A 24,866-nucleotide genomic window follows, 5' to 3' on the forward strand; every position below is an offset into this window, starting at 1 on the left:
CGGCTCATTTCATTACAACTCGGCGCACCCGCTTCGCGGGTGCCCCTTCGCCCTTCACCCGTCCCTGTGCTGAGGCGGGCATCTTACCTGACATCCCTGAGGAGCACCGAGGCGGCAAGGAGGTAAGCGGTACCGGGCGTGTGGCTGCAGCGGGGCTGCGAGCGTGCAGGGACTTCAATTCCCAGAAGTCCCTGCCAGACCGACGGAGAGCTTCCGGTCCGCTCTCCCTGCTGGCCCGCCCCCCGCCCTCCTGAGGCCTCAAAACACCAGCTTGTTCTCCAAACTAGCGGGACACTTTGCCAAACGGAGCATTTTCACACTGCCAGCGCGTCATTTGCCAGAGAGCAACAGCGGCTCATTTCATTACAACTCGGCGCACCCGCTTCGCGGGTGCCCCTTCGCCCTTCACCCGTCCCTGTGCTGAGGCGGGCATCTTACCTGACATCCCTGAGGAGCACCGAGGCGGCAAGGAGGTAAGCGGTACCGGGCGTGTGGCTGCAGCGGGGCTGCGAGCGTGCAGGGACTTCAATTCCCAGAAGTCCCTGCCAGACCGACGGAGAGCTTCCGGTCCGCTCTCCCTGCTGGCCCGCCCCCCGCCCTCCTGAGGCCTCAAAACACCAGCTTGTTCTCCAAACTAGCGGGACACTTTGCCAAACGGAGCATTTTCACACTGCCAGCGCGTCATTTGCCAGAGAGCAACAGCGGCTCATTTCATTACAACTCGGCGCACCCGCTTCGCGGGTGCCCCTTCGCCCTTCACCCGTCCCTGTGCTGAGGCGGGCATCTTACCTGACATCCCTGAGGAGCACCGAGGCGGCAAGGAGGTAAGCGGTACCGGGCGTGTGGCTGCAGCGGGGCTGCGAGCGTGCAGGGACTTCAATTCCCAGAAGTCCCTGCCAGACCGACGGAGAGCTTCCGGTCCGCTCTCCCTGCTGGCCCGCCCCCCGCCCTCCTGAGGCCTCAAAACATCACCCTACTCCCGCAGCGCGGGACGCAGCCCGGGCTAAGACCGGGCAAAGAGCGGGCCGTTTAAGGCCGTTCAAGGACGGCAGAGGACGGCCCAGGCCCTGAATCCCTGTCTCATTGCCCTGAAACCACCATCCAGGTAGGCCGGCTGCCATCTAACTTTTGTGAGGTCACTACCATTCAATACCTGGTATAGCATTTCCATCTTCAACGCCAATTATGCGGCACAAAACAAGAAGTCATACCAAAAAAGCTACGGAGGTAGCGCAAGTGACTGGCCCCATTGATCTTTTCATTTCACGGGTAAATGAGACAATTGACAAGAGCATTGTACTCCTAGAGAAAAGAGTCTCCCTTGACCTAATGAATGCTAAGCGTTCTTCCCTGGGCTCCCTTGCAAATGTAAATTCACCCCTTCAGCAAGCTTCGAACAATTGCTCCTTGCCCTTGACCGCCATAGGCACTATTACAGTTCCGAGTGCTGTCGACTTGTCAGTTTCCTGCTCGGAGTCGGACCCGTCCTTTGTGGATTTGGAGGCGACCCCAGACCTAGAAGCCTGTCAGTCTCCTAGAGAGGTGGAGCCGGGCATGGATGGTTTAGCTGCCAAATCGACCCCTCATGTGCCTAGTGTTTCCAGGGGAAAGTTTGATTTCATTTCCACAAAAGTAGTAACTAAGTCAACAACTAAGGAGTCTAGACCTAAGGAAAAGAATAAAGCCAAAGTTAGCAATCACAATTTGATAACACCTATCCCACACACAGCGCCTGGCATCCCATGCTGGGTTGATAACATGGTCACGGATCTTAAGCATGATCTCGAAGCTACAATTGCGGCCCAAATTAAACCCTTGATTTCTAAACTTGATAGGCTAACATCGCTCATTAACACTAAACGGCCCAATAAAATTAATGAGCTTGGGCATGTTCAGCAACATGGGTATAGAGAACCGCCACTCAATTCCCAACCGTCAGTTAAGGTCACTAAGTCCACAACTGATACAGCGCAAATCCATTTACCTTCCAAGGAACTAGCTGCATCACACTCTCCACACCCAGGGAACAACCCTGCTCAACCGCCACCTGTTCCCAATGCAAAAGCGGTGAGCAAATCTTCATCTGTCCAGCAATTGGCCGTTGGTACCAAATCTAACACCACCCAAAATACGGATCCCAAAGGGAAATCTATGAATACTCTAGCCTCTGACTCTACTAATAACTCTGAAGCCCCCAAGCCAAGGCAGTCTCGCTTTAAGTCTATTAGCCTGCCACCAGAAGTTTCTCCCTTTGTGGTAGTGTTAACTGCTGTTCCCCCACTGAAGGAGGGAGCTAAAGAGTCCTATGTAGAGCTAAGAAATAAATGTGCCCAGTGGCTACAAATACACAAACCACTGCCTAGTAGTATGAGCGGAGAGATTCTTACTGTACGGAGAGGTGATTGGGTGGGTAGGAGTAAGAAAACAATACCAGGGGATGTAATTACTGTTAATCTTAGGGATGTGGGGGCTGTGACCTATATTTGTAATGCACCTAACAGTGGTCCTGCTACCCAGATCAAACCACTCCCCCTGTCTTACTTCCTTCCTAATTTGACAAGACCCAACTTCCACCGGCCAATTAATCCAATTAATCAAGGGCTTGCACGTCCCCCTCAATATGCCCCTAACCATTGGCGACAGCCGTCTAACTTCCCACCCCTTGTTCCGCACCATGTTGGTCCCCAGTGGCAACAACCTCTCCCCTCCTTACCACCTTTTTTCCATTCTACTCAGCAGTGGCAGCAATTTCCTCAGCGACCATTCACTGCCAACCACCATTGGCAACAGCCATGGCAGGATCCGTCTCTATCTCCGTCCTTTAACCCCTCCTATACACAGTTTGCCCATCCCAATAGGTACTGTGTATTGGATGAGGTCGATTGACTTTCTCCTAAGGGAGGTTCAGATGTTAACCTCCCTCATGTAGATGTGGGAAAAAAGGATGCATCGCTGGGGACATTTCTCCCTACAAACTTAGAGGTGTCACCACCTATACTAATTAGGGACAGTGCAGACTCATCCAACCTTCACTGTACTATGGTTCCTGACGGAAACCCAGCACATGGCGAGCTAAAAATACTTAGCTGGAACCTTGCTGGGATCTCAAGGAAATTAGGCCTCCCGGAGTGGAATGCCCTGGTTGATGCCCACAACATCTGTATATTTCAAGAGACATGGGCCACTGAGCCACTGCATCGGGTGGGGTTTGTCACTCTTTTTGTACCAGCAGTAAAATCTAAGGCGGGGAAGGGACGGCCATCGGGGGGGCTTATTATTTGGATAAGTATCCTGCTTAATTGCAGAATAACTTCTAAGAGGGTAGGAACTCCGGACATTCTTGGTGTCTCCCTATTGGGCCTACGGGGAAGTATAACCGTTGACCTTTACAATGTTTATATCAGGGGAACAAAAAATGGGTGTATTTCACCCACAATGAAGGAGCTTGAGGCTCGGTTGGGAGAACGGAGTGGTCTTGGATACATCCTAATAGCAGGGGATTTTAATTGTACATATGAACCACTCCCTCTAGAAGGAATTCCAGATTTAGGAGAAGAGGATAGCAGATGGGGTATCCCTACCCTCTCTATTCCACCTATTAAGCGCTGGACTCGCAGTGCAATCCATCTCAATGCATTCACATTGGAGTTTGGATTAAGAGCTGCTAATGGTCGCACGCGATCTGATCTCCTGGGTGCGCCCACATTCAACAGAGTTGGCCAATGCACACGGATTGACTATATTCTGCTGGATAGGGGCCTCTGGAGTTATGTTAATGATATGGTTATCACCAATACCACAGAGAGCGACCATAACCCTCTCTCCTTATCCTTAAAAAATCCTTGGCACACTGAAGTACTGCCAGTCTCTCTTGGCCGCCCACAGGGGATTACTGTCGCTACTTGTGGCAGGCGTCTAAAGTGGAGCAAGTTTATGTGTAACATCGACAAACTATCCACAATAGACGAAGTGGTTAAGGGTATGCAAGCTGAAATTGGCTCTATTGATTTAACTATAGCAGCAGACAAGGTCACCGCTGTTTTCGAAGCTGCCGTAAAAACTATTGGAGACCTTTTTTGGGTACAACTGCCATTAGGGAAACAGAAACCCAAACCTAAAGGCAAACATGATTGGTATTCGGCAACATGCAGGAAGGCCAAATCACGCCTAATAGAGGCAGTTAAAGGGAAGTCTCTCCCACTAATTCAAATTGCCAGAAGAGACCATAAAAAAGCTTTACTGGTAGCTAAAAGGGAGTGGGAGGATAACTACTGGCTAACCCTTAAGGAAGCCAGTATGAAAAAAGATTCTAAATCCTTCTGGGACACCATAAGGGTGCGAAACAGACCGGATAGTGACCTCGTAACCTGTAACATCCCGGGCCAGGTATGGGAGGCTCATTTCTCCAAACTGTATTCTTGCCACAACGACATGAATGGCAGAGGGTCAGTCCATTCCTCTCTCCACACTGACTATATTTTTTCCCCTAGCGATCCTGACTTCACACTGAAGGAAGTAGAATATGCTATTAAATCCATCATCCCACAAAAAGCTCCAGGGCCAGATGGCATCCCCGGGGACCTTCTGAAATCCGATGGTGTTAATTGGGGTAAATTAATCCACTTCCTCCTTCTTGCCATCTGTAGGGGTGCCCCCATTCCCGTGTCTTGGAAGGGGGCAGAGGTGGTTCCCATCCACAAGAAAGGCCCTAGGGATGATCCGTCCAATTATAGGCCGATTAGCTTACTGGATGTAAGCCAAAAAGTTGTCGGTAAAGTCATTCTACTCAGGATACTTAACTGGGTGGATGAATACAAAATACTTACCGATCTTCAGGCCGGTTTTAGAGTAGGCACTGGAACGATAGAGCAGGCCTTTAGGCTCATGATGATCTACTGGAAGGTGGTAGTGATAGGCAAGGGCAGTCTTTATCTCGCATTTATCGATTTAAAGACTGCCTTTGACCTTGTCCCCAGGGATTCGCTATGGAAGGTTCTGGCTAACATGGGGCTCCCGCAGTACCTACTAACCCTACTAGTCAGGCTCCATCAAGACAGCTTTGCCCAAATTAGGTGGGGTTCTGGAGGGGAGAAAACGGGCCGTGTCCCGGTCGAGAGAGGGGTCCGCCAGGGATGTGTTCTGGCTCCCACCCTTTTCTCTTTGTACATTAATGGGGTGGTGGAGCACCTACTCAAATCTCCATCTGATGAACCATCCCTGGGGGGGTACGCATACCGACCCTCCTCTTTGCGGACGACACGCTCCTTATCTCCAAAACCCCAATGGGACTACAGAAACTCTTGGATAATTTCCAATCCTTTTGTACTGACCGAGGCTTGGTTATAAACACCAATAAAACAAAATACCTCGTTCTTAATCCCCCTAAGCAGAAAGTGCGCCCCCCTATTTTAAACACAGAACCCCTGGAAAGCGTAAAAGAATTTGATTATTTAGGGATACGCATCTCAGACAAAATGGATTGGATTCCCCATCTAGATAAGATGCTGCTGAATCACAAAAGGATCACAGGTGCCCTATTAAGGGAGCAGCGTTCCAGTTCGCTCAAACCAATAGGAACAGTCCTAGAGATCTATGCTGCCAAGGGTGTCAGCTCTGCGCTTTATGGAGCTGAACTTTGGGGCTTCGCATCTTCTCAAGCTCTACAAAAATCTGAGAACAAATTCTGTAGGCAAATAATGTCCCTCCCCCAAAGTACCCCACTTCTGCCCTTATTTATGGATCTTGGCTGTACCCAGCTCGGCGAAATTGCGAAATTTCGCCCTCTTCTATTATGGGCCCGTATTTGGCGGGTAGAGGAACTCAGTGCCTATGCCAGATGTTTGGAAGAAATAATGGAGTCACCACACTGGGCCAGAGTCAAATGGCTAACCGATATGAAAACTTTATTGTCAAACTTGGGCCTACTGGATTCCTGGTCTAGCAGAACCTCCCCTCCAAAACAAGTACTTAAAAACCTTTATCGGGATTGGACTCGCTCCCAAAGGCACTCTAGCTCATCTATTGGCAGGCTCACAGAGGACTTTTTGATGTTTAAAGATTGTCCCAGGCGAGAACCCTATCTAGACATAATCGGGAAACCGTTTGCCCGGTCTTTGTATTTTAAATTTAGAACGGGTACTCTCCCACTGAACACTTTTACCAAAACATGGAAAACCTGCACAGACAATACTGATTTGTGTCCATCATGTTTAGCCCACCCAGAGACATTAGCCCACTTCTTATTTGTCTGCAAGGAATATGTTAATCCAAGAAGGGCGTGGCTGAAGAACTTGTGTCGGCAACTGGGAACTAGGAGCCATGATGAGGCAATCAGGATACTTGTTTCGGACAGTTATGTACCCTATGCCTGTGCCCTAGCAAAATTTTTATTTTGGGCTTGGGCTATTCGAGCCAGAAAGCTTAAATATTCTGTTTAATTTTTTCTTAAACTATATCTATTCTAGCAAATGTTATTAACTGGATATGTGCTACTAATTTTTATTACTAAATTATCAATTCTTTTTAAACTGCTTTTATGATAATGACATTTTATCGAAATAAAGCTTTTTGACTTGACTTGACTTTGAAGGACATCTTATGCTGAATACAGACTGACTGAGCAAGTTGCAGTGACAAGCAGCTGATTAAGGTTAAAGGCCTGATGGTTTGTTATGAAATGTGTGATAAAGACAGAAGGCCTGATATATTTAAAGTGTTATTACTCTGTGGTAAACCCTGTAGGCAGGCATTTTGTTACCTTGAGTCTCAGAGTACAGTGGTGGTCAACGGTATTGCTGTTGGTGACCCACTTGAACAAACCACAGAGTGAGAGACTTGCACTATGGTAACCCTTACTAGGCTCTGATGGGTGGGATTGTAAATTGTTTTGAAAAGTTTAACCTAGTACATATTTGTAATTTTATTATGGTATACCGGATGATTTCCTAGTGGGAAAACATATGACTAACACATTTGGACTTATTTGGGTATGGCAGCAAACCAATGGTAAATGTTATAGGCCAGATTGTTTATAATGAAAAGTTACAATAAAGGCAGCAGGTCTGACATATTGATTGCAAAACGTTTATGTTAAAATCAATACAGATTAAGGGTGGATTTTTAATACTCTCAATTAAAGTCTACAGAAAAGTATTTCGTTATATGGAATCTCGCCAATTATCGTTGGAGGCAAGGGATTTGGTGTTGATTATCCCCTCTGACAAGTCATGGACATAGAAGATTTGCACACTGACAATCCATGTTAGACTCTCTTAAGAGAGATAGTATTTTGCTTTTCCAACAATAAGTTTGTATACTTTTGTAATTTTAGGACTGTATGCCCAATGGCTTTCTAGCAAGAAAGCTTATGTTCAATCAGCAGGCCTGAGTTATTTATGGTGGCAAGCCAATGATAACATTGATTGCTTGACTGACAGCTTGGTTTGCTCACTATGAAAAAAAGATATTTAAGATGCCATAGATCCGATTTGTTTATCGTGAAACGTTACAACAAATGCAGTGGGTTTTTTTTTTGTATACCCTTGGATCAGTTCCCAATGCCTCTTACCTTGCACAGTCCAGCGACGCAGACTATAAGAGTGAAGAATTCTGGAAAAGCTGGAGCCACAATCTCCATGAAGATAGCAAGGTCGTTGAGGATATCAGCGAAAAGCCTACGGTTACAGAACGAGACAGGTGAGAGGGTGAAAATGTCACTACACAGAAGCAGTCAGCAGTCAGGAAAGATCAGGAGGACAGGACAGATTAAAGGAAATAAATGGTTAAGGAACAGCAGTGATCAAAAAGGTCGGTACAAGAGGGATTGGAGGAGGGCAGGAGATCTAGTGGGGCAAAAGAGTTAAAAGGATAAGACAGGACACCTTTGGAAAGATTTTAGAGGTTGAGACAGGTCATGAGATTGAAATTGCAAGAAATGATTAGCAAAATAAATAAGATGGTTGACAACATGGTCCAAATTAGCAACGTCATTGCAGAATACTGTTATAGCCCAGATTTGAGAACGTTGGAATACAGAATCCATAACTATTAAGAGTAGCCTTGATCTTGCAACTTACCTGGTAACTAATCCATAGAAATATGGGCAAAAAGAATCTTGGGGGTTAATCTGCTTAGTTGTGGACTAGAAAATCTATCATGAAGGCTTCAAAAAGAGAGTACTTTTTCAGATGATATTTGCATCTTTTGCACTAAGCAGGTTGGCCATGATCTTTATTCTAGCTAAGGCACCCAAGGTGTGTCAGAGCATTCAACAGTTCAGATTAAGACACTTGGACATTTTGGAGTCGGTAGCTCATTGGTGTAAATGTTGGAACTACAAGATTCTCAGTCGCTTACAAGGGCTGGCGCCCATGTGTGGGTAACTGCCAGTTTGGAAGTTAAAACATCAAGTTCTTTATTGAGGAACGTAAAAAATAAGCAAATCCCAACAATCACATTTTGACTATACCCTGACCAATGGGCAGCAAGCATGTGTGGTTTGTCTTCTACAATTGGCTATTAACAGGACAAACACTGCCAAACATCCTTAAAAGCTGTTGCTATGCTGGGGTGTTGTGCAGTTCAGATGTGTTTATATGGCCCCTGTGAAATCCATCAGTATGGTCCGAAACTTACTGAGTTTAATGAATGGTACAGGATGTGGGAATAAATATGCCATTTATTTAATATTTATTGGTTTTAGTAATTGAATTTCAACTATTGTCTTACTAAGGTGTACGCATTTGATTCTTGTTTTAAAATGTTGTTACCTATTGTTGTATCAGGTTTTAACATAGAATCAATCAATATTAAATAAACTGAACTGATGTGGCTTTTTGGTGACTAAGTGTCACTACCTGGCAGTTTCCGCTGCCTGTCCAAAGTGATCACTATTCATGTAATGTCTTTCAGAGTACGTTACATGCTAATGTTACCCTCTTGTGGTAAGAGAATCTTGGTCGGAGTTCAGAAATGCCAAACTATTCACAAAACACACAAAGATGTTGCTCCAGAAAATAAATCCCTAATATGGTTTAATTCTGACAAATTTCTGAACAATACTAGATGTGTGTTCCTACAAGACAGCCACAGCATGCTTGCAGAACACAAGTTTGGCAGCGTGCATCACTTGTAAACAGGACCAGGAATGGTCTTCATTTGGTGCGTATTCCTGGGCAGTGTTTTTTATCTTTGGCATCCTGATAAACTCTGGTTCATAGGTTTTGCCTGAACCCACATTGTTAATTTGTTCCATGTAGCACCATGGTGACTTTAGTCTTTGCCAACTCCATCCAGTTTCAGCTTCCCTTCTTTTTCTCTGCTAGATAATGCCTTACTTCACCATGCCTGTGAGGGGGTTTGGTTTCTGCCTATTGAATACATTCTCTGTTGCATTATCCAGAATTCTGCCCTTATACTCCGGGTTTAGCGTCTTCCTAGTGTCCACGTTGTGGACTACAACTCCTTTCAAGTTGTATGAATCTCAGTGTCCTAATGACTTGCTTCCGGGGGAACACCGAGAATCTTACCTGTCCTTCTGCCAGCGGGCAGTGCCGTGAGGGAAACGGCCGAGGTGAAACACGCCGGGAGGCTGCAGGAGGCGGTCGCCAACAACAGACCACACTCCCCAGCAACCTCTTGGGCGGCGGCGCGCCCGTGACGCGTGCGGAGCGCCCGGAGGCGCCAGTAAAAGCCTGACCCCCCGGGAGCCCAGAGGGGGAACACCGAGAATCTTACCTGTCCTTCTGCCAGCGGGCAGTGCCGTGAGGGAAACGGCCGAGGTGAAACACGCCGGGAGGCTGCAGGAGGCGGTCGCCAACAACGGACCACACTCCCCAGCAACCTCTTGGGCGGCGGCGCGCCCGTGACGCGTGCGGAGCGCCCGGAGGCGCCAGTAAAAGCCTGACCCCCCGGGAGCCCAGAGGGGGAACACCGAGAATCTTACCTGTCCTTCTGCCAGCGGGCAGTGCCGTGAGGGAAACGGCCAAGGTGAAACACGCCGGGAGGCTGCAGGAGGCGGTCGCCAACAACGGACCACACTCCCCAGCAACCTCTTGGGCGGCGGCGCGCCCGTGACGCGTGCGGAGCGCCCGGAGGCGCCAGTAAAAGCCTGACACCCCCTCTCGCTCCGAAAATCGCGCGCGGGAGCGCCCGGGGCTAAGCCCGGGCAAAGGGCGGGCCCTCTGTGGTCAGCAGCGGTTGGTTGGGCCACTCCCCTTGTCCATGTTATACTTTATTTCGTGAGTACTAATTGAATTTAATCAGTTTTTAAAAAATTTCTTGCTTATAACAACCTCTCTACCATTGGTATGCCACCAAAGGAAAGTAAAGTGAAGAGTGACACTGTTGCTTTTACGGGAGCTATGGACCAATTTATCAAAAGAATGAACTGTGTGGTGGATGAAAGCATAAATATTATGGAAAGGAGGGTTTCGCAGGAATTGGATATGGCGAGAAGATCTTCTCTTGGGCCATTGGCACATGCTAAAACACCTATTGCTAAAGACAGACTTGAAATAGTACGAAAGTCTAATGGTCCTGAAAGTAATGGAACTGACGTGGATATAACTATTAATAATGATATATTGAATGTTACAGAGAGTAGTATTCTAACTGTCCCCGATTCTATTTTACAATCACCAAACAATTTACCTAATGTTCGTGCTGCACCGGTACCCGTTGAGCAAGCTAAAGTATATAATACCAGGCAGCAGAAAGGGATGAACGCAGGGGCTATTCCAAAGAATAAACAAGGGCCTGTAAACAATACCAGTGGTAAGAGGAAGAAGGGTCCTAAGCATCCTGTGTCACCTAATACTAGCCTGGAAGGGGCTGCTGACATAAACAAGATTTTAACAGGGATTGGTGCAGAAGGGGGGGATTCTGCTTCTATAGCTATACTTGAAGCACTACGACACATGCTCCACCCATTAGAGGAGAGACTGAGTAAAATAGAGGTATCTTTAAAACGCATAGAGAGGGACATAAAGGAGAGAATAGATATCCAATTGAGCAAGCCCAGTATTAATCCGCAACCAACATTGATAACAGCTATTCCTGTAAACACCTCAGATGCTATACTTGTGCAAAAGGAAAAAGTAGTACCTAAACCAAATATGGGCGACCCTACGATATCTTGTGATGTACCTAATAACCAATCGCAAAAGCAAAGTACACCGAACATTACAGGTAGTAAGGGGGTAGCAAATAGGCCTAGTAAAGACCAGGTCAAGGATGTACTTAATCTTCCCCCGGAGGTTTGCCCATTTGTGGCTATCTTGACTGGAGTGCCTGAGCTAGGTGAGCAGGAGTTGGAAAGTACATCCTACCTCTGGAAAAGGGTGACCCAATGGCTAAATACCAATAGGCCGTTGCCCCCTGGCTTGAGGGGTAATATATTGAGTATTAGGCGAGTATCATGGGTGGGCCACATGAAGAAAGAAATACAAGGGGATAACATAGTTATCAATTTTGACAACTCAAGAATAGTCAATTATATTTGCAATTGGAAGTATCCTAATCCAGACCCAGCCACCACCATACATCCATTTAAATTAACACATTTTTACCCACCCGGTCACTTTCATTCTAGAACTGATGGGTGGACCACGGTAAGACACCGTGGAAGGAGACACCAAGGAGGAGGCTGGTTAGGACAAACCCAACACCCCTTTAACTTCCTCTCCTATAATCAATTTGATTGCCTTGAGTCAGTAGATTGACTACAGGCATTAACATTGACCACTAGATCAGAGGAATCTTCTTCTTTAAATAATGTAACCCACATACCTAACGTTATACCTCCTAAGGAGAGTGGGGAGGTGAATACACCACCTAACCACCAGGAGATTGGCTGTGAAAAATTTAGTAATAGCAATAACATGGTAGGGTGTGACCATGAAATACGCACAAGATCGCGTGATCCAAATGAAGGAGATAGCGATAACAGTGGGTCATTTGTGGATAGGTATTCAAACATCTGTACCACTATTGATAACAATCTACCTCCCACTGTTAAATCTAGTACACTTTGTCCAAAAGAGAGACCCTCATTGTTAAATTTAGTCTCTTGGAACGTCGCTGGTGTTGGTACAAAAATGTGTGATCCTGACTGGAATAGTTATATTAATTCATTCGATATCTGTGTGCTACAGGAAACATGGGCCACGGATCAGGTCCATAGAATAGGATATAGAACCTACCAAGTGGCGGCCGTCCCCTCAGTAAGAGGGCGAGCCTCGGGAGGGTTGGTAATATGGATCAGTATAACTATTGATGTGGGGGTAAAAATTTTAAATACCGATTCCTTAGAGACATACTTGGATTGAAATTAACTACAAGTGACAAGAGTGTAATTAATCTCATAAATGTGTACAATAGACCCTGTCCCGCTAATAGGGAATCTCCATGTATAGTGAAATTGGAAATGTTTATGGACACCTTAGACCATGCTGAAAGTATCATTTTATGTGGTGACCTAAATTGCAATTTTGAGCCAATTGTGGGGATGGTTAAACTGTATGAGGATGAGGACGTTGCCAATGGGATACCAGCCCTGAATAATGGATCTGTTCATGGGACCATATTAGCCCTCCAGATTTCGGGGCTGTTCACAGGCTATGGTCTAAGAGCTTGTAATGGGCGCATGCCATCAGACTCCCCGAGAGCATTTACCTTTAGTAGGGGGAATTGTAGTAGCAAGATAGATTATGTTTCTGTTTCTTTTAATCTGTGGCCATATACAAATGACTTAAAGGTTAGAGAACGTTTTGAGAGCGATCACTTCCCGTTGGAAATGAGTTTTCTGTCTAGTATCCTGAAAGAATCTGGTGTCACTGAGGGTACGCATAGCCTAGAAGTACCATTAATCTGTGACAATGTTGTACTAAGTAATAATCGAACGGCCGTTAAATGGGCGTATATTCTTGAAAGAAAAGATCTGTTGGCTAACATTTATACCACATTTGTGAACTCATTTGAGTCCTATAATATGGATGAATGTAAACCTGGCGAATTTATTGGACTACACAAAGCTTTTTGTAAAAAATTGATTGATCTTATTACTAAAAAACCTAGGAAAGGGAACGGGTCGGCGAATATAAAACCAGTAGGCAAACCCTGGTTCAACAAGGAATGCCGAGTAGCCAAGACCGACCTGATCAATGCGGTAAAAACTAAAAGCTCTGTAGATCTTAAAGAAAAAAGGAAAATTTACAATAAAACATTAGCCACCGCAAAATCATCCTGGGACGAGGATCTGTGGTCTAGTATGCTATCAGCTGCAAAAGCTAAAGATAGCAGGCAGTTCTGGGAGTTAGTAGCCAAAGGGAATAAGCCAGACAAAGGCTCTAGGGAGGTTTTCCTAAATGAAGCTATATGGGTTGATCATTTTACATTGTTATATGCAGCCCAAATTACAGAAGAAAAGCTTATGGTAAACCCAAATGAAATAGTAACCCAGATAGAGGATGTTGAAAACTCATTGGTAATCTTTGATATACAAGAGACTGAAACAGCAATTGCCTCTGTGAAGCAAGGGAAGGCCCCGGGTCTCGATAAGATCCCTGGTGATCTTTATAAACATAATATGGAGATCTGGGCACCTTATTTAAATCATTTGTTTAATGTCATCGCAGCGGGTGACCAAATCCCTGATACATGGGATGGGGCTGAAATCATCACCATTTTTAAAAAGGGGGATAGAGGGGATCCAGCGAACTATCGCCCCATTAGTCTTTTAGATATAACGCAGAAAATTTATGCCAGACATATCCTAAACCGCGTAAACACGTGGTTGGAGGAAACCCTGATTTTATCCAAGTACCAGGCAGGGTTTAGGGAAAGGACTGGGACCATCGACCAGGTATTAAGGCTATGCTGCTTGTACTGGAAATATGTCATCATCCGCAGAGGTAATTTATATGTTACCTTTGTAGATTTACGGCCCCTCGCGGCGGGATGCCTGGCTTTCACCTTGTGAATACCCTGCCAGGGTATCTCTCACAGGGGAATACCAGGACGGGTTCCCTAAGCAAGCGCCTTGAGACCCCTGGGTGAATCGTGCGCTATATAAATCGAAATACATTTACATTTACATTTACATTTGACCTTATCCCCCGTGATTCATTGTGGAATACACTGAAAAACCAGGGGTTCCCAGATGAATTATTGAAATTAGTGACTAGGTTACACCAGAACAATTATGCCAGGGTAAGATGGGGCCCCAATGGTGAACTTACAGATGAAATCCCTATTAAAAGGGGAGTACGCCAAGGGTGCGTGCTGGCACCTACACTTTTCTCCCTTTATGTCAACGATATTGCAGTTTATATGGAGAATTGTGACAATGACTCTCCGCGCTTGGGGGGGGGGAACGAGTTCCGTCCCTCCTCTTCGCGGATGACACGATTCTCATTTCTCAAACCCCTCGGGCCTACAGATCCTACTAGATAGGTTCCAGCAGTATTGTATCACAAAAGGGTTAGAAATTAATGTAAAAAAGACTAAATATATGGCACTTAACCCTCATAAAAGTTTCAGGAAAAACTTAACATTGAATGGAGAAAAACTTGATTATGAACTAAGCTTCACTTATTTTGGGGTGTTATTGGATTCATCCTTAAATTGGAAACCCCAATTAGAAAAATCAAAAATTGTGTTTAAACAAAATTGTTTACCAATACTGAAAAGGCATAACAACTGTGCAAACAAATCAGTTACCCCAGCGTTAGAACTCTTTAAATGCAAGGTCCTGTCAGCGGTTCTGTATGGGGCAGAACTTTGGGGACCCGTATGTAGAAAGACATTTGAAACCTTGGAGAATAAGTTTTTAAGGGGATTATTAAAGATTCCTAGTAACACTCCATTATTACCCCTACTCCTTGACATGAATATACGACGCACCGACCTTCATGCAATATTAAGACCACTATTGTTATGGGTCAGGTTGTGGATTACCCCAGAGCTAACTGAATATAAAAATGGATTGGTTGAAGTTTTGAAACTAGACACGAGTAATAAGATTCTTTGGTTTAAACACGTTAAAAGCTGGTTAATAAAATTGGGTTTATCCCACTTTTGGAGCCAGCCGGAATCATTGACTGTGTCCTCAAAGAAAATAGTTAAACTCTCTTTTTGGGCTTTTGTGAGCCATGATGCTGTATACGTTGGAGCACATGGCCCCTTAACTGAAAAATTTTTATTGATGAAAAATGTAGCCCAGTTTGAAATGTTTCTTGATGAGATTCAGCCACCATTAGCAAAAACCTTGTACTTAAAGTATAGGTACGGTATACTAAGAACTCGGGAAAACGAGTCAAAATGGGGGAACATTAGTAATGATAAATGTACCTTATGCACAAATAATGTAAGAGAAGACATTTTTCATATTTTGTTTTTCTGTCCAAGCTATGTAGAAACTAGAAGAAAATGGATAGTGCCATTGTGCCGTAATATTGGAATAATTTCACACAAGGAAGCAGGAAGAATATTAATTACGGACACTAGTCAAGTTATAGTGTTTGGTATCAGTAGATTCCTCCTGGCAGTAAAATTCATTAGACAAAAACTGTCACTGCCATTTTAAGTGTCTGGCTGTTATAAACTAGTTTAATGCTTTTTTAATTGTGTAAATATTTTAAACCTCTTTTTAACTATATTTATTGATGTATGTTCTAAGCCCACTCCCGTGACTTAGCTGTGAAGGCTCAGGGATAGTATTCGGTCATGCACTAGCACTTTTTGAATTGTACCTTTTTGTACACTTGTTGATGATAATGTGGCCACGTTTTTTATGAATTGTGTATAAATATCATGTATTTTGTTTATCCTTTATGATGCTATTGCAACGAAATAAAGATTATTGAATTGAATTGACTTGCTTCCCAGATGTACACAGTTTTCCTGCAGATCCTTGCAACTCTATTGAACTTGCACTCTATTACCTGCAGTCCCATTGATTGCTTCAGGGTTAGTACTGCACAGCAACTAAGGTCTACAAGAGTCAACTGTAATATGGCTTTTGTTTCATTTGTGTTTTCGCAACACCTAAATTATGAAGTGGTATGGCAGGGATGCCATGAGTCCTAATGCTAGCAAGGACAGCGGCCCCTTGAGCCACCATCTGGATAGCAAAAGACACCCAGAACGGAGGTACAGTAGGCCCCTCACCGCCCCAGGTCTCTGTGCCACTGCACCTGCTGCAGTAATGATAGCTACACCACTGTGAGCGCCTCACTAGTAGCCCTTTATCGGTTTGAATCAGGGAGCACCATGTGCAGCCCTCTACGATATTTTGTTTCCTCCAGTTGTCATGGTACAGGTGTAAGGCAGCTCTACAGGTGCCAGAGAAGTCACCCTCTCTCACGAATGGATGCAACCCAAAGGCTTGGCAAGATCTTCCATGTTGTAACACAATATTCCTGGGACTGAGGTCAAAGGGGAGCAGTGAATCAAATCCACACCAACACCCTTGAAGGGAACGCAAGCAAAAAAGGAGTTAGAAACTTCCAAAAAATAAATTGAGGCTTGTACAGAGGTATCCAAGGTCTTACCTTCAGACCCAAAGCTGTTAGGATGCTGCATTACAGCCTGAAGAACATCTCATGGAAACTAATCCTTATGTTCTGTGTATTAAACAGCTGCACGGTCGAAATAAATCATGCCAAACACTGTCACACATGCCACAGACTGACTACGTGGGAAAACAATCTTATACAAAATATACTGTACTACCACAACATCTAATTTTAAACATCATATGCAGAATATCGACTGTCACAATATCCTGAAGTATGTATAAATAGGTAAGTATAGATATATTATTCTTAACCCACAACTTCAAACACCCAGTTTCAAGTGACCTGAATGTATTTAAAATATCAAATCTAGTCACTGTCCTGGATACATTATTGCAGGATGATATTTTGTCACTCGATTTACATTTTTAGTGCTGCTCTTTGGATAAATGTAGGCGCAACAACAAATCTCTGGAGAGGGCGTGTTTGTGAGCTTAGCATGAACTGATCTCATGGAGACCCTACTCCTGTATGTAGTTCCATTCCGTGGTTTTCTTCCAAGACAACAACAAGGTGCAAGCATCCGAGCCCAACACCAGGTGGCGCTCTAATGCTAGTGTGTGATCTGCAGCTCATATGCATCGAACCGTCTGTTTCCAAATTGCATGATGAGCCCCAACAAGCTATTAATATGCACAGACCTCTTACAGCGCCTCTCCGACTGACTAGTACTTATCCCAGGGAAACTACTCTCTCACTCCACCCCCTGCAGGAACTACAGTGAGCCAGAACACCACGCATGTTTAATGACTTCTGTTTACCTTGTGATATTCCGAGTTCAGTAGGTCTGCAACTACCAACCAACCTGCCCGAATTCACCCTACCCCATTTACCCCATGCCGCTCACCTCCACTTCTTGGCATCACAGTCCAGCTTGCTCCTGCAAGAGATGAAAGAGGTTAGTAATAGCTATGAGGAATCTGTCTGTATCATCTTACTGGACCAATACAGATTTCCATTATATAAATATGCTCAAATTACATTAACTGAAGCTCATCTTAACTCTTTTGAATGATCAGTGTTTGTGTTGACAATCTGGCATGGGTTTGGGCCCCTTGGACCTATGCTATGCACCCAAATACTAGAAGGTGTCTGTTGCCATCATGCAGTGCGGTGTGGCCACAGCATGTTTGCACTCCTCAGTGCCAAAGCCTAGGAATACTACCTGTCCTCAGGTTGGCTGCCACTGTATTGTTTTTATCCAAACACATCTTCAGTCTGGGGTTTCCCAACTCTCTGCACATTTTAACCAAGAGTGTTTTTAGAGGTAGACTTCATGACTAATCCCTCCAGCTCCTTCCCCTAAAATGTTCTCTGATTTTCAGTTGAAAGGTACTGCCAGCACGAGACCGGGCATTTCACTTTTAGAACATTGTATTGGTACATTTTAAGAACCTTTACCAAACACTGCCAAGTGATATTTTACCGAAAAGTCCAAAATGATAGGTTCCTCTCCTTCCCTACAGAGGCATCAGGACCAAACAAAAGGAGGCGAGTGGTTTAGCTGCAATCCTCAAATGCAAGAACTGTAAAACCACAGTCATGTACAACTCCATATTCTGGCCAGAAAACTAGCAATGGGTAAGTAAAAAAGCTGGTGGAATATGTGCAAAGTGCAATAAAGCTAATTCTCCTAAGTGATTTTATTTACCACAACTCCTGCAGACTAAGCGGGATTCTCACACTGCACAACAGTGCCTGATCCTGTGCAGGGAATTTTACAAACCACACTCACATGTCAACACTTTCATCACCGGGTCTTGAGGATATGCAGTGTATTCATACAACATTACAATCACTAGAGAGGGTCTCCTTGCTTTCTAAATCCCGTTTTCATCCGCGAGATTGTTGCGTAGCCCAATGTACATCACATCAAAGTGTGAGATCATCACCCAGGTGAATCTGTAGATCAATACATCTTATAGGATATATTGTTGGGTCGTCTCTCATAGGTACCACCTGTGGCTTGCTTCACCATCAGACCCACACCTCACTCACCTAGCGGATTAAAACGGGATTTACAAAGCAAGGGTGACCCTCTCAAGTGATTGTAATCTTGTTTTGGGAAGCAGAGTGTTCCAACCTAATCGTATGCTTCTCACTCCAAGTGTTGACCGTGAATTCATACAATACAACTTTCCCAGATATGTCAGTGTACTGCGAAGGGTCTGCCTCTCCTCTAACCTCAGCCTCCACTTCCAAATACAATGCATCGCCTTCTGTACTAGTGCTTGGAGGTGCCCAGAAGGTGACATCTTGGCGTCCACAAAACTCTTTGAAAAATACTATGCTGTACAGTGGATCAGGGAAGAAAAGTAAAGTTGAGGTCACCTAGTGAGGAGCCGTCACTCCTCCCTGACAGTGAGAACATCACCTACCCCTTCATCCATGCAAAGAAGATGCGGCCCAGCATGCCAGTACCATCTGCAGAAAAAGAAAGACACGAGTCAGAGCAACCGTACAACACAACGCTGGCGACATGTGAAGGATGGAAGCAGGAGAAACAGGTGAGGGTTGTTTGAATGCAAGTGTAATAACAAAGGAGATCAGTGAAGGGAGAATGGTGATGGGAAGAGTTGTGAGCAGAACAGTACAGAGGGGAGCAAGAGAAGGCGACCAGCGAGAAAAGCCTAAACGAGGAGGACAGATGAGTACGACAGGTTATGGGGAACAGTTGATGTTAGACAGTGCCATAATGGGGATACGCCCGAGTGTTTCTGTGAGGAGGAAAAGAGGACATGCAGAGGTTACGCAGGCAGTTGAAAAGGGGACAGGGGAAATGAAAGTGGAACGACATGTGAACTGATGATAGCAGGAGTTGCCCCAGTGTGTGCCAATGATTTTCTGCTTGACAATAACCGTGTCTTCTGGGGCAGGGATTTGCGCAAAGCAGAATTTCTGTCTTTATTGAAACAGGATGAAAAAGAACAGATGATGGACGGAATGTTGAACAAATCAAACATTCATCCCCAGTCACAGATATGGATTTAGTCCATCGGTTTTTGCTCACTAATTCACCTCAGTTTGGTCCCAGCCATATGCAAATCAGTCTTTGTCGTGCTCCCCATGGGAACAGTCCAGTCCAAACTGGCAGGTCTACCCTGGACCGAAAACAAGCGTCCTGGGACCGGTTTCGGGGTAACGCACTTCATCAGCCAGGCTAGCTTGAATCCAGTGATAAAGTGAGCAAGGGACACACGTCTTACCCGGCAAACTTAGGGAGAACAAAGCAAACACAAGGAGATGATGGACGGAGCACTGAAACTTTTCATACACTCTCCCCCAGTCACAGATCTGGGTTGAAGCCATCATCGTTCTTTAGCTCACTTCAACACCCCAGTTCAGACCAAGCCATATGCAAATCAGTCATGATCCTGTTCCTCATGGAAACAGTCTAGTCCGAAATGCCAAGCCAAGTCTTCAGCACTCTGCCCACCATCTTATTGTGTTTGCTAAGTTCTATTGGTACTACAGTCACCTAGCTTTGTAAGGCTGTGCTGTCCTGCTCTGCAGCATTTTTATGATTTACCTTCGGTTTTACTCTGGGGAGCTTGACAATTGTATAAACACATTGGAAATGCTCCATGCTGACTTTGTCAAGGGAACACTCCAAGTGAGCCTCCTTTCTACAGGAGGGTATTATCATCTGAACCCGGTCTGTGCAGTGACTGATAGCAGTACCAGCAGGATTATAACCCAGGGGCATGTCTTTTCACATATACTCCTATTGAGAGACTGTCAATGAGCTCTTCACAACAACAAAAGTCCTTCTATCCCATCTAAATGGAGTCCTTGGCCTTCCTAAAGTCTGGAATACGTATGAAGGATGCAAGTGTGTGTGGGATGTGTGGTTCATACTTGGACTGGTGAATTCTAGAGCCCATTTTATACCTAGTACTGTCCATCATACAAGCTGTACAAGTTGGCTATGCCCATTTCAGACATACTATCATCCATACATGATTCTTTTACTTCTTCTTGAAACCTGTACTACTTCATGTTTATGTTTGGGGAATTTGTTAAGCACACGTATACCAAAAGGTCTCTTGGCGCTGAGGGGGAGGGAGAGGTTTACTGAGGGCTACTAGCAATAAGCTAGAGTGAACAACCTTGTTTTCAGTTTTTTTCTGAAATTAGTGTACTCGGGTAGAAGTCTAATATCTATTGGCAGGGAATTCCAGAGAGTGGGGCAAAGGACAGAGAAACTGGAACCACCCATTCTCTTGCGCTTGAATCTTGAAATCATTAGCATAGCCATTGTGGCCGATCCGAGATTCCGTTTGGGTACATACTTTGAAATCTTAGCAGAGATGAATTTAGAACCCTTCTCACAGAGGGCATTGAGGACCATGCAACCTGCCTTGAACATGGACCGCTGAGTCACCAGGAGCCAATGCAATTGCTTCTGACGTGGTTTGATATGACAATGTCTAGGTTCCTGAAGGACCAGCCTGGCCGCTTGCTTTTGTATTAGCTGCAGTCTATGGGTCTGATTTGCAGGGAGCCCTAAGTAGATGGCGTTAGCGTAATACAGCCTGGACATGATCAAGGCAAGCATGACCGTTGTGCTTGCTTCCCTGGTGAAATATTTCCTAATTTTCTTGAATGTCCTTAAATAGTACATGCAAGAGGAGGTGACCAGGTTCATCGTGCATGGATAGCTTGGAATCGATTTTAATCCCTAAACTTTTAACCAAATTTTTCAGGGATAGGTGGGGAGCCCAGTGCAGCTGGCCATTGAGCTGGCGACCACTAATCGAGTCTATTGTTAGAGACAACTATCTCGATTTTATCCAAGTTTAGTTTGAGATAGTTATGGCTCATCCAGTCTTTAATAAAGAGCATGGTACGTTGGAAGAATATCTTAGATTCCTCCGTCTCGTAAATTGGAAAAATCAGCTGCATGTTTTCAGTGTAATTGTATACCTTCACTCCCCCGGATTGCAGAGCATGAACCAGGGGTCTGATATAGATGTTAAACAGGTGTGGTGAAAGAGATGAGCCTTGTGGGACACCACATGTGGTGTTGACCCAAGCCAAGGCGAAAGGAGGCAACCTAACGGGTACATTCCCCTAAAAATGAGAGCATCCATTCCAGTGCCTTATCCCTCAAGCCTTCTGCTTCCATTCTATCCGCTAGTATGGTGATATCCACGGTATCGAATGCAGCGGATAGGTCTAATAAGACCAGGGCTTGTGTGCACCCCCTATCTGCACCCTCTTTCAGATCATCCACTACACTCACAATGACTACTTCGATGGAGTGTGCTGGTCTGAAGCCTGCCTGATGGGGGTGTAGGAAGTTGGTACCTCCAATGAAGGTACAAAGAAGTTTTGCAACATGTGCATCCAGTATCTTTGCTGGATAAGGAAGGAGCGATATTGGTCTATAATCACTCATAACGCTGGGATCTACTCCTCCTTTCTATTGCAGTGGGACAAGTCCTGCCTCTTTGAAGGCGCGTGGGACCACCCCTTGCTCTAAAGAAGTGTTGAGAAGCGTTAGATAGGTATCTGGGAATTGAGCGAGAAGGTCTTTTTGTACCCTAGCAGGACAAAGGTCACATGGGAAACCAGATTGTATCTTGTTTCTCAAGTCCAGCAGCCGGTCCAGGGTGACCTTTTGGAAATTGGACAAGGTTATAGGGTTAGTAAATTGCTCGTGTGATTTCCAATCATGAGAGTTGGAGGTTATGGAATTTTGGATGTTATTAATTTAATCTACAAAGTATGTGCTCAAGTTGTCACACAGGACCTGTGAGGGAGTAATGAACAGGGTGACACGGTCTGCACTGGATAGTTCTCTAACTATATTAAAAATGTCCTAAGATTTATTTTCCAAGCTCAGTACCCTGTTAGTATAGAAGGCGTTTGTTGCCTCCACAATGGCTGCCTTGTACTCAGTGAGTGTTTTATCGTGACTTTTCCTTTCCGGTGGGGAATAACTTCTCCTCCATTTTCTTTTCGCCTGGCGGGTTTTAAGATTTATTAGTTTTAACTCTGCGGTGAACCAGATAGAGTTTTCATGCCGCCTGGCGCCCCGCTCTTTCCATTCTAGCGGGGCATGCATCTCGCATGCACGTAGTTGCCAGTTGGAGATAGCTTTTTCCAGCTCATTAACACTGTCCGTTATTGGCGGGATGGTAGAATTGAAGGAGTTGAACTCTGGTAGGCAAACACGATTCCAATTCCTAGTTAGTTGTTTCGTGTTGCACTTTTTTTGAAGGGTTGATCTCTATCCCGTCATACGCTGAGTGGGTTTCCCCTGCCCTGTGTGAAACTAATTTGTTCCTCGTTCCTGGCACTGCAGCCATATCACTTAGCAAAGGGAGAAGATGCCAGGCTGTGTCCAAGCCCAAATCACATCACAGGTAGGACCAATCAAAACTAGTCTCACTGAGGACGCTAAGCTCACAAGGCCTCTGAATGTGAAAAGTAAGAACCAAAAATTGTCCTCCAGAAATGGAAGTCCTAGATAGCTTTTGAATGATGGAAGCCCCTGCTTCACTCTAGCATCCTGCTTTGGCCATCAAAAGAATGCAAGTACTGGACTCATCAACCAATATCTGGGGCCATTCCTCTTCATCACCTGAATACAGAGTAGGCCTGTACACAGTGTTACAGTAAACAACAGACCAGGTGTACAGTCTGTGTTTGGGTTCCGCTGTCCCTCCAGATGGCCTTTGTCTACAGATGAGCCTTGCTGTGATAACCTGTGATACTAGAAGCTTTCCTGCCTGCATGAAAGATTGGACAGCACCTGCCAGGTGGAGCCGACTGATTAATGAGAAGATTTGTACAAGTCACCGACCAACTGAACCTTCATGAGGACATCTGTTTGGCTTAACTTTAACCTTGAACCACAAGGTTGGCACAACTCAACTGCTCTTTGAGCTGCCAAGAACCAGGCCAGAATATTATCTGAGAAAAGGAGCTGTGACATTCCTAGTCATTGATACGAAGGGTGGCCTGAACCATCTTTGACCAATAGAGTAGCTTGCACTCCCCAACTTCAGCTCCGAAAGACCAAAAATTAGATGAACTTCACACCACCAATCAAATTATCTTTTGCACCTATTGACATTTATAGTCATGTTTAAGACGCAACCCTTAATGTCCTGATGGACTAGTGACTCCCATGGTTGGTTGCCTCTGCCATCAGAAAAACGTGAACAGAACCATTGAATTGTACGACACAGGCCACGTAAGCAATGATGAACCTTGTTAACCACTTAGCGAGTAATGGCTAGCTCGTACATCTAGGCGTTTACATAAAATAGGACAACCAGTGAAGTCTCCAAGCAGTTGCTTAGCTCCACTGACGCTGTGCCCCTAACCAGATTCTGGAGCAATCAGGATTTTACCACCAAGGTATTGCAGGCACACAAGAGATTTTGCTGGATAGATCCCTATTTGTTTAGGTGGTGGCTTTTGTCAGGATTCTTACTTTAAGGGGCGATACTTTTTATTCTAGCCTTGGTACCAGTGTGGTACCAATGATGGTCCAGAACTAGAGCTGGGTCCAAGTATCTGCATCCCTCTTTCAGCTTTCAGACCTTTTTAACTTCTATTGTTAAAGACAAAGGAACCGTGTGCTCTCATACAACAGTTATCGGCAATCTCGCACCTTGCTCTCAGATGCTGTAATAATGGTTTAGTGGTATCGCAGTCCCAGAAATTGCTGGCACCTTCTGTTTTTTGCTTACAGTCTAATTGTACTGGCCTATTAAATAAAGCTTTTTTTCTCAAGTAGAGATCAGAATAGACATTGATGTTATTGATTGTTATTTACCGTGTCACACGGAATCTCAGTTTCAAACCCAGTCCACCTCTTGAAGTAAGGCTTGACCACTCACCCTCACTACACAGAGTGTCAATGCCTAAAGGGGATCAAGGGGTATTGGAGTGCAGTGGTAGTGTAGCCCTGTGAGACCTACGGCAATACATCCACAGAATAAAAAAAAAAATAGAAAACACGGACTACCTCAAAAAAATACCAAATAAAACCACGGACTCAGCTTTGCAAAACCAGCCCTGCCCCTGTGAAAAAAGGGCTCCACATGCCTTTTAGCAATGTTCTGGGTATAAAGATAGAGGAATTGGACCATATGTGAACAGTACAGATAACTTCACAATACCAATAACTGCGCATGCGTTAAATGCGGCACAAGCCGTTGATATAAGAGAAAACAGATGAGTACGGTCTCCCTGGTAACCAGCATAAACACAAACACTCGAATCCAACAAAGACTGGCGGTGCATTAAGCGCTCTGTGGTTGAAACAGCAGGAAC

The 24,866-nt window shown here is 44.9% G+C and overlaps 1 protein-coding gene across 3 annotated transcripts in view; it reads right to left on the minus strand.

Annotated features, from left to right (window-relative positions):
* Window positions 1-24,866, minus strand: part of RUSF1 (RUS family member 1) — a 216,880-nt gene that overhangs the window by 77,467 nt on the left and 114,547 nt on the right. For all 3 annotated transcript variants that reach the window (XM_078652830.1, XM_078652831.1, XM_078652829.1), the window contains exons 5-7: window positions 18,953-18,998; window positions 17,422-17,454; window positions 7,568-7,673 (exon numbers count right to left, since the gene is read on the minus strand). In XM_078652830.1, the coding sequence (XP_078508956.1) occupies window positions 7,568-7,673; window positions 17,422-17,454; window positions 18,953-18,998 (185 nt within the window). The remainder of the gene's footprint in view (window positions 1-7,567; window positions 7,674-17,421; window positions 17,455-18,952; window positions 18,999-24,866) is intronic.

This window comes from Lissotriton helveticus, chromosome 7, assembly GCF_964261635.1.
Source record: "Lissotriton helveticus chromosome 7, aLisHel1.1, whole genome shotgun sequence".
Lineage (NCBI taxonomy): Eukaryota > Metazoa > Chordata > Amphibia > Caudata > Salamandridae > Lissotriton > Lissotriton helveticus.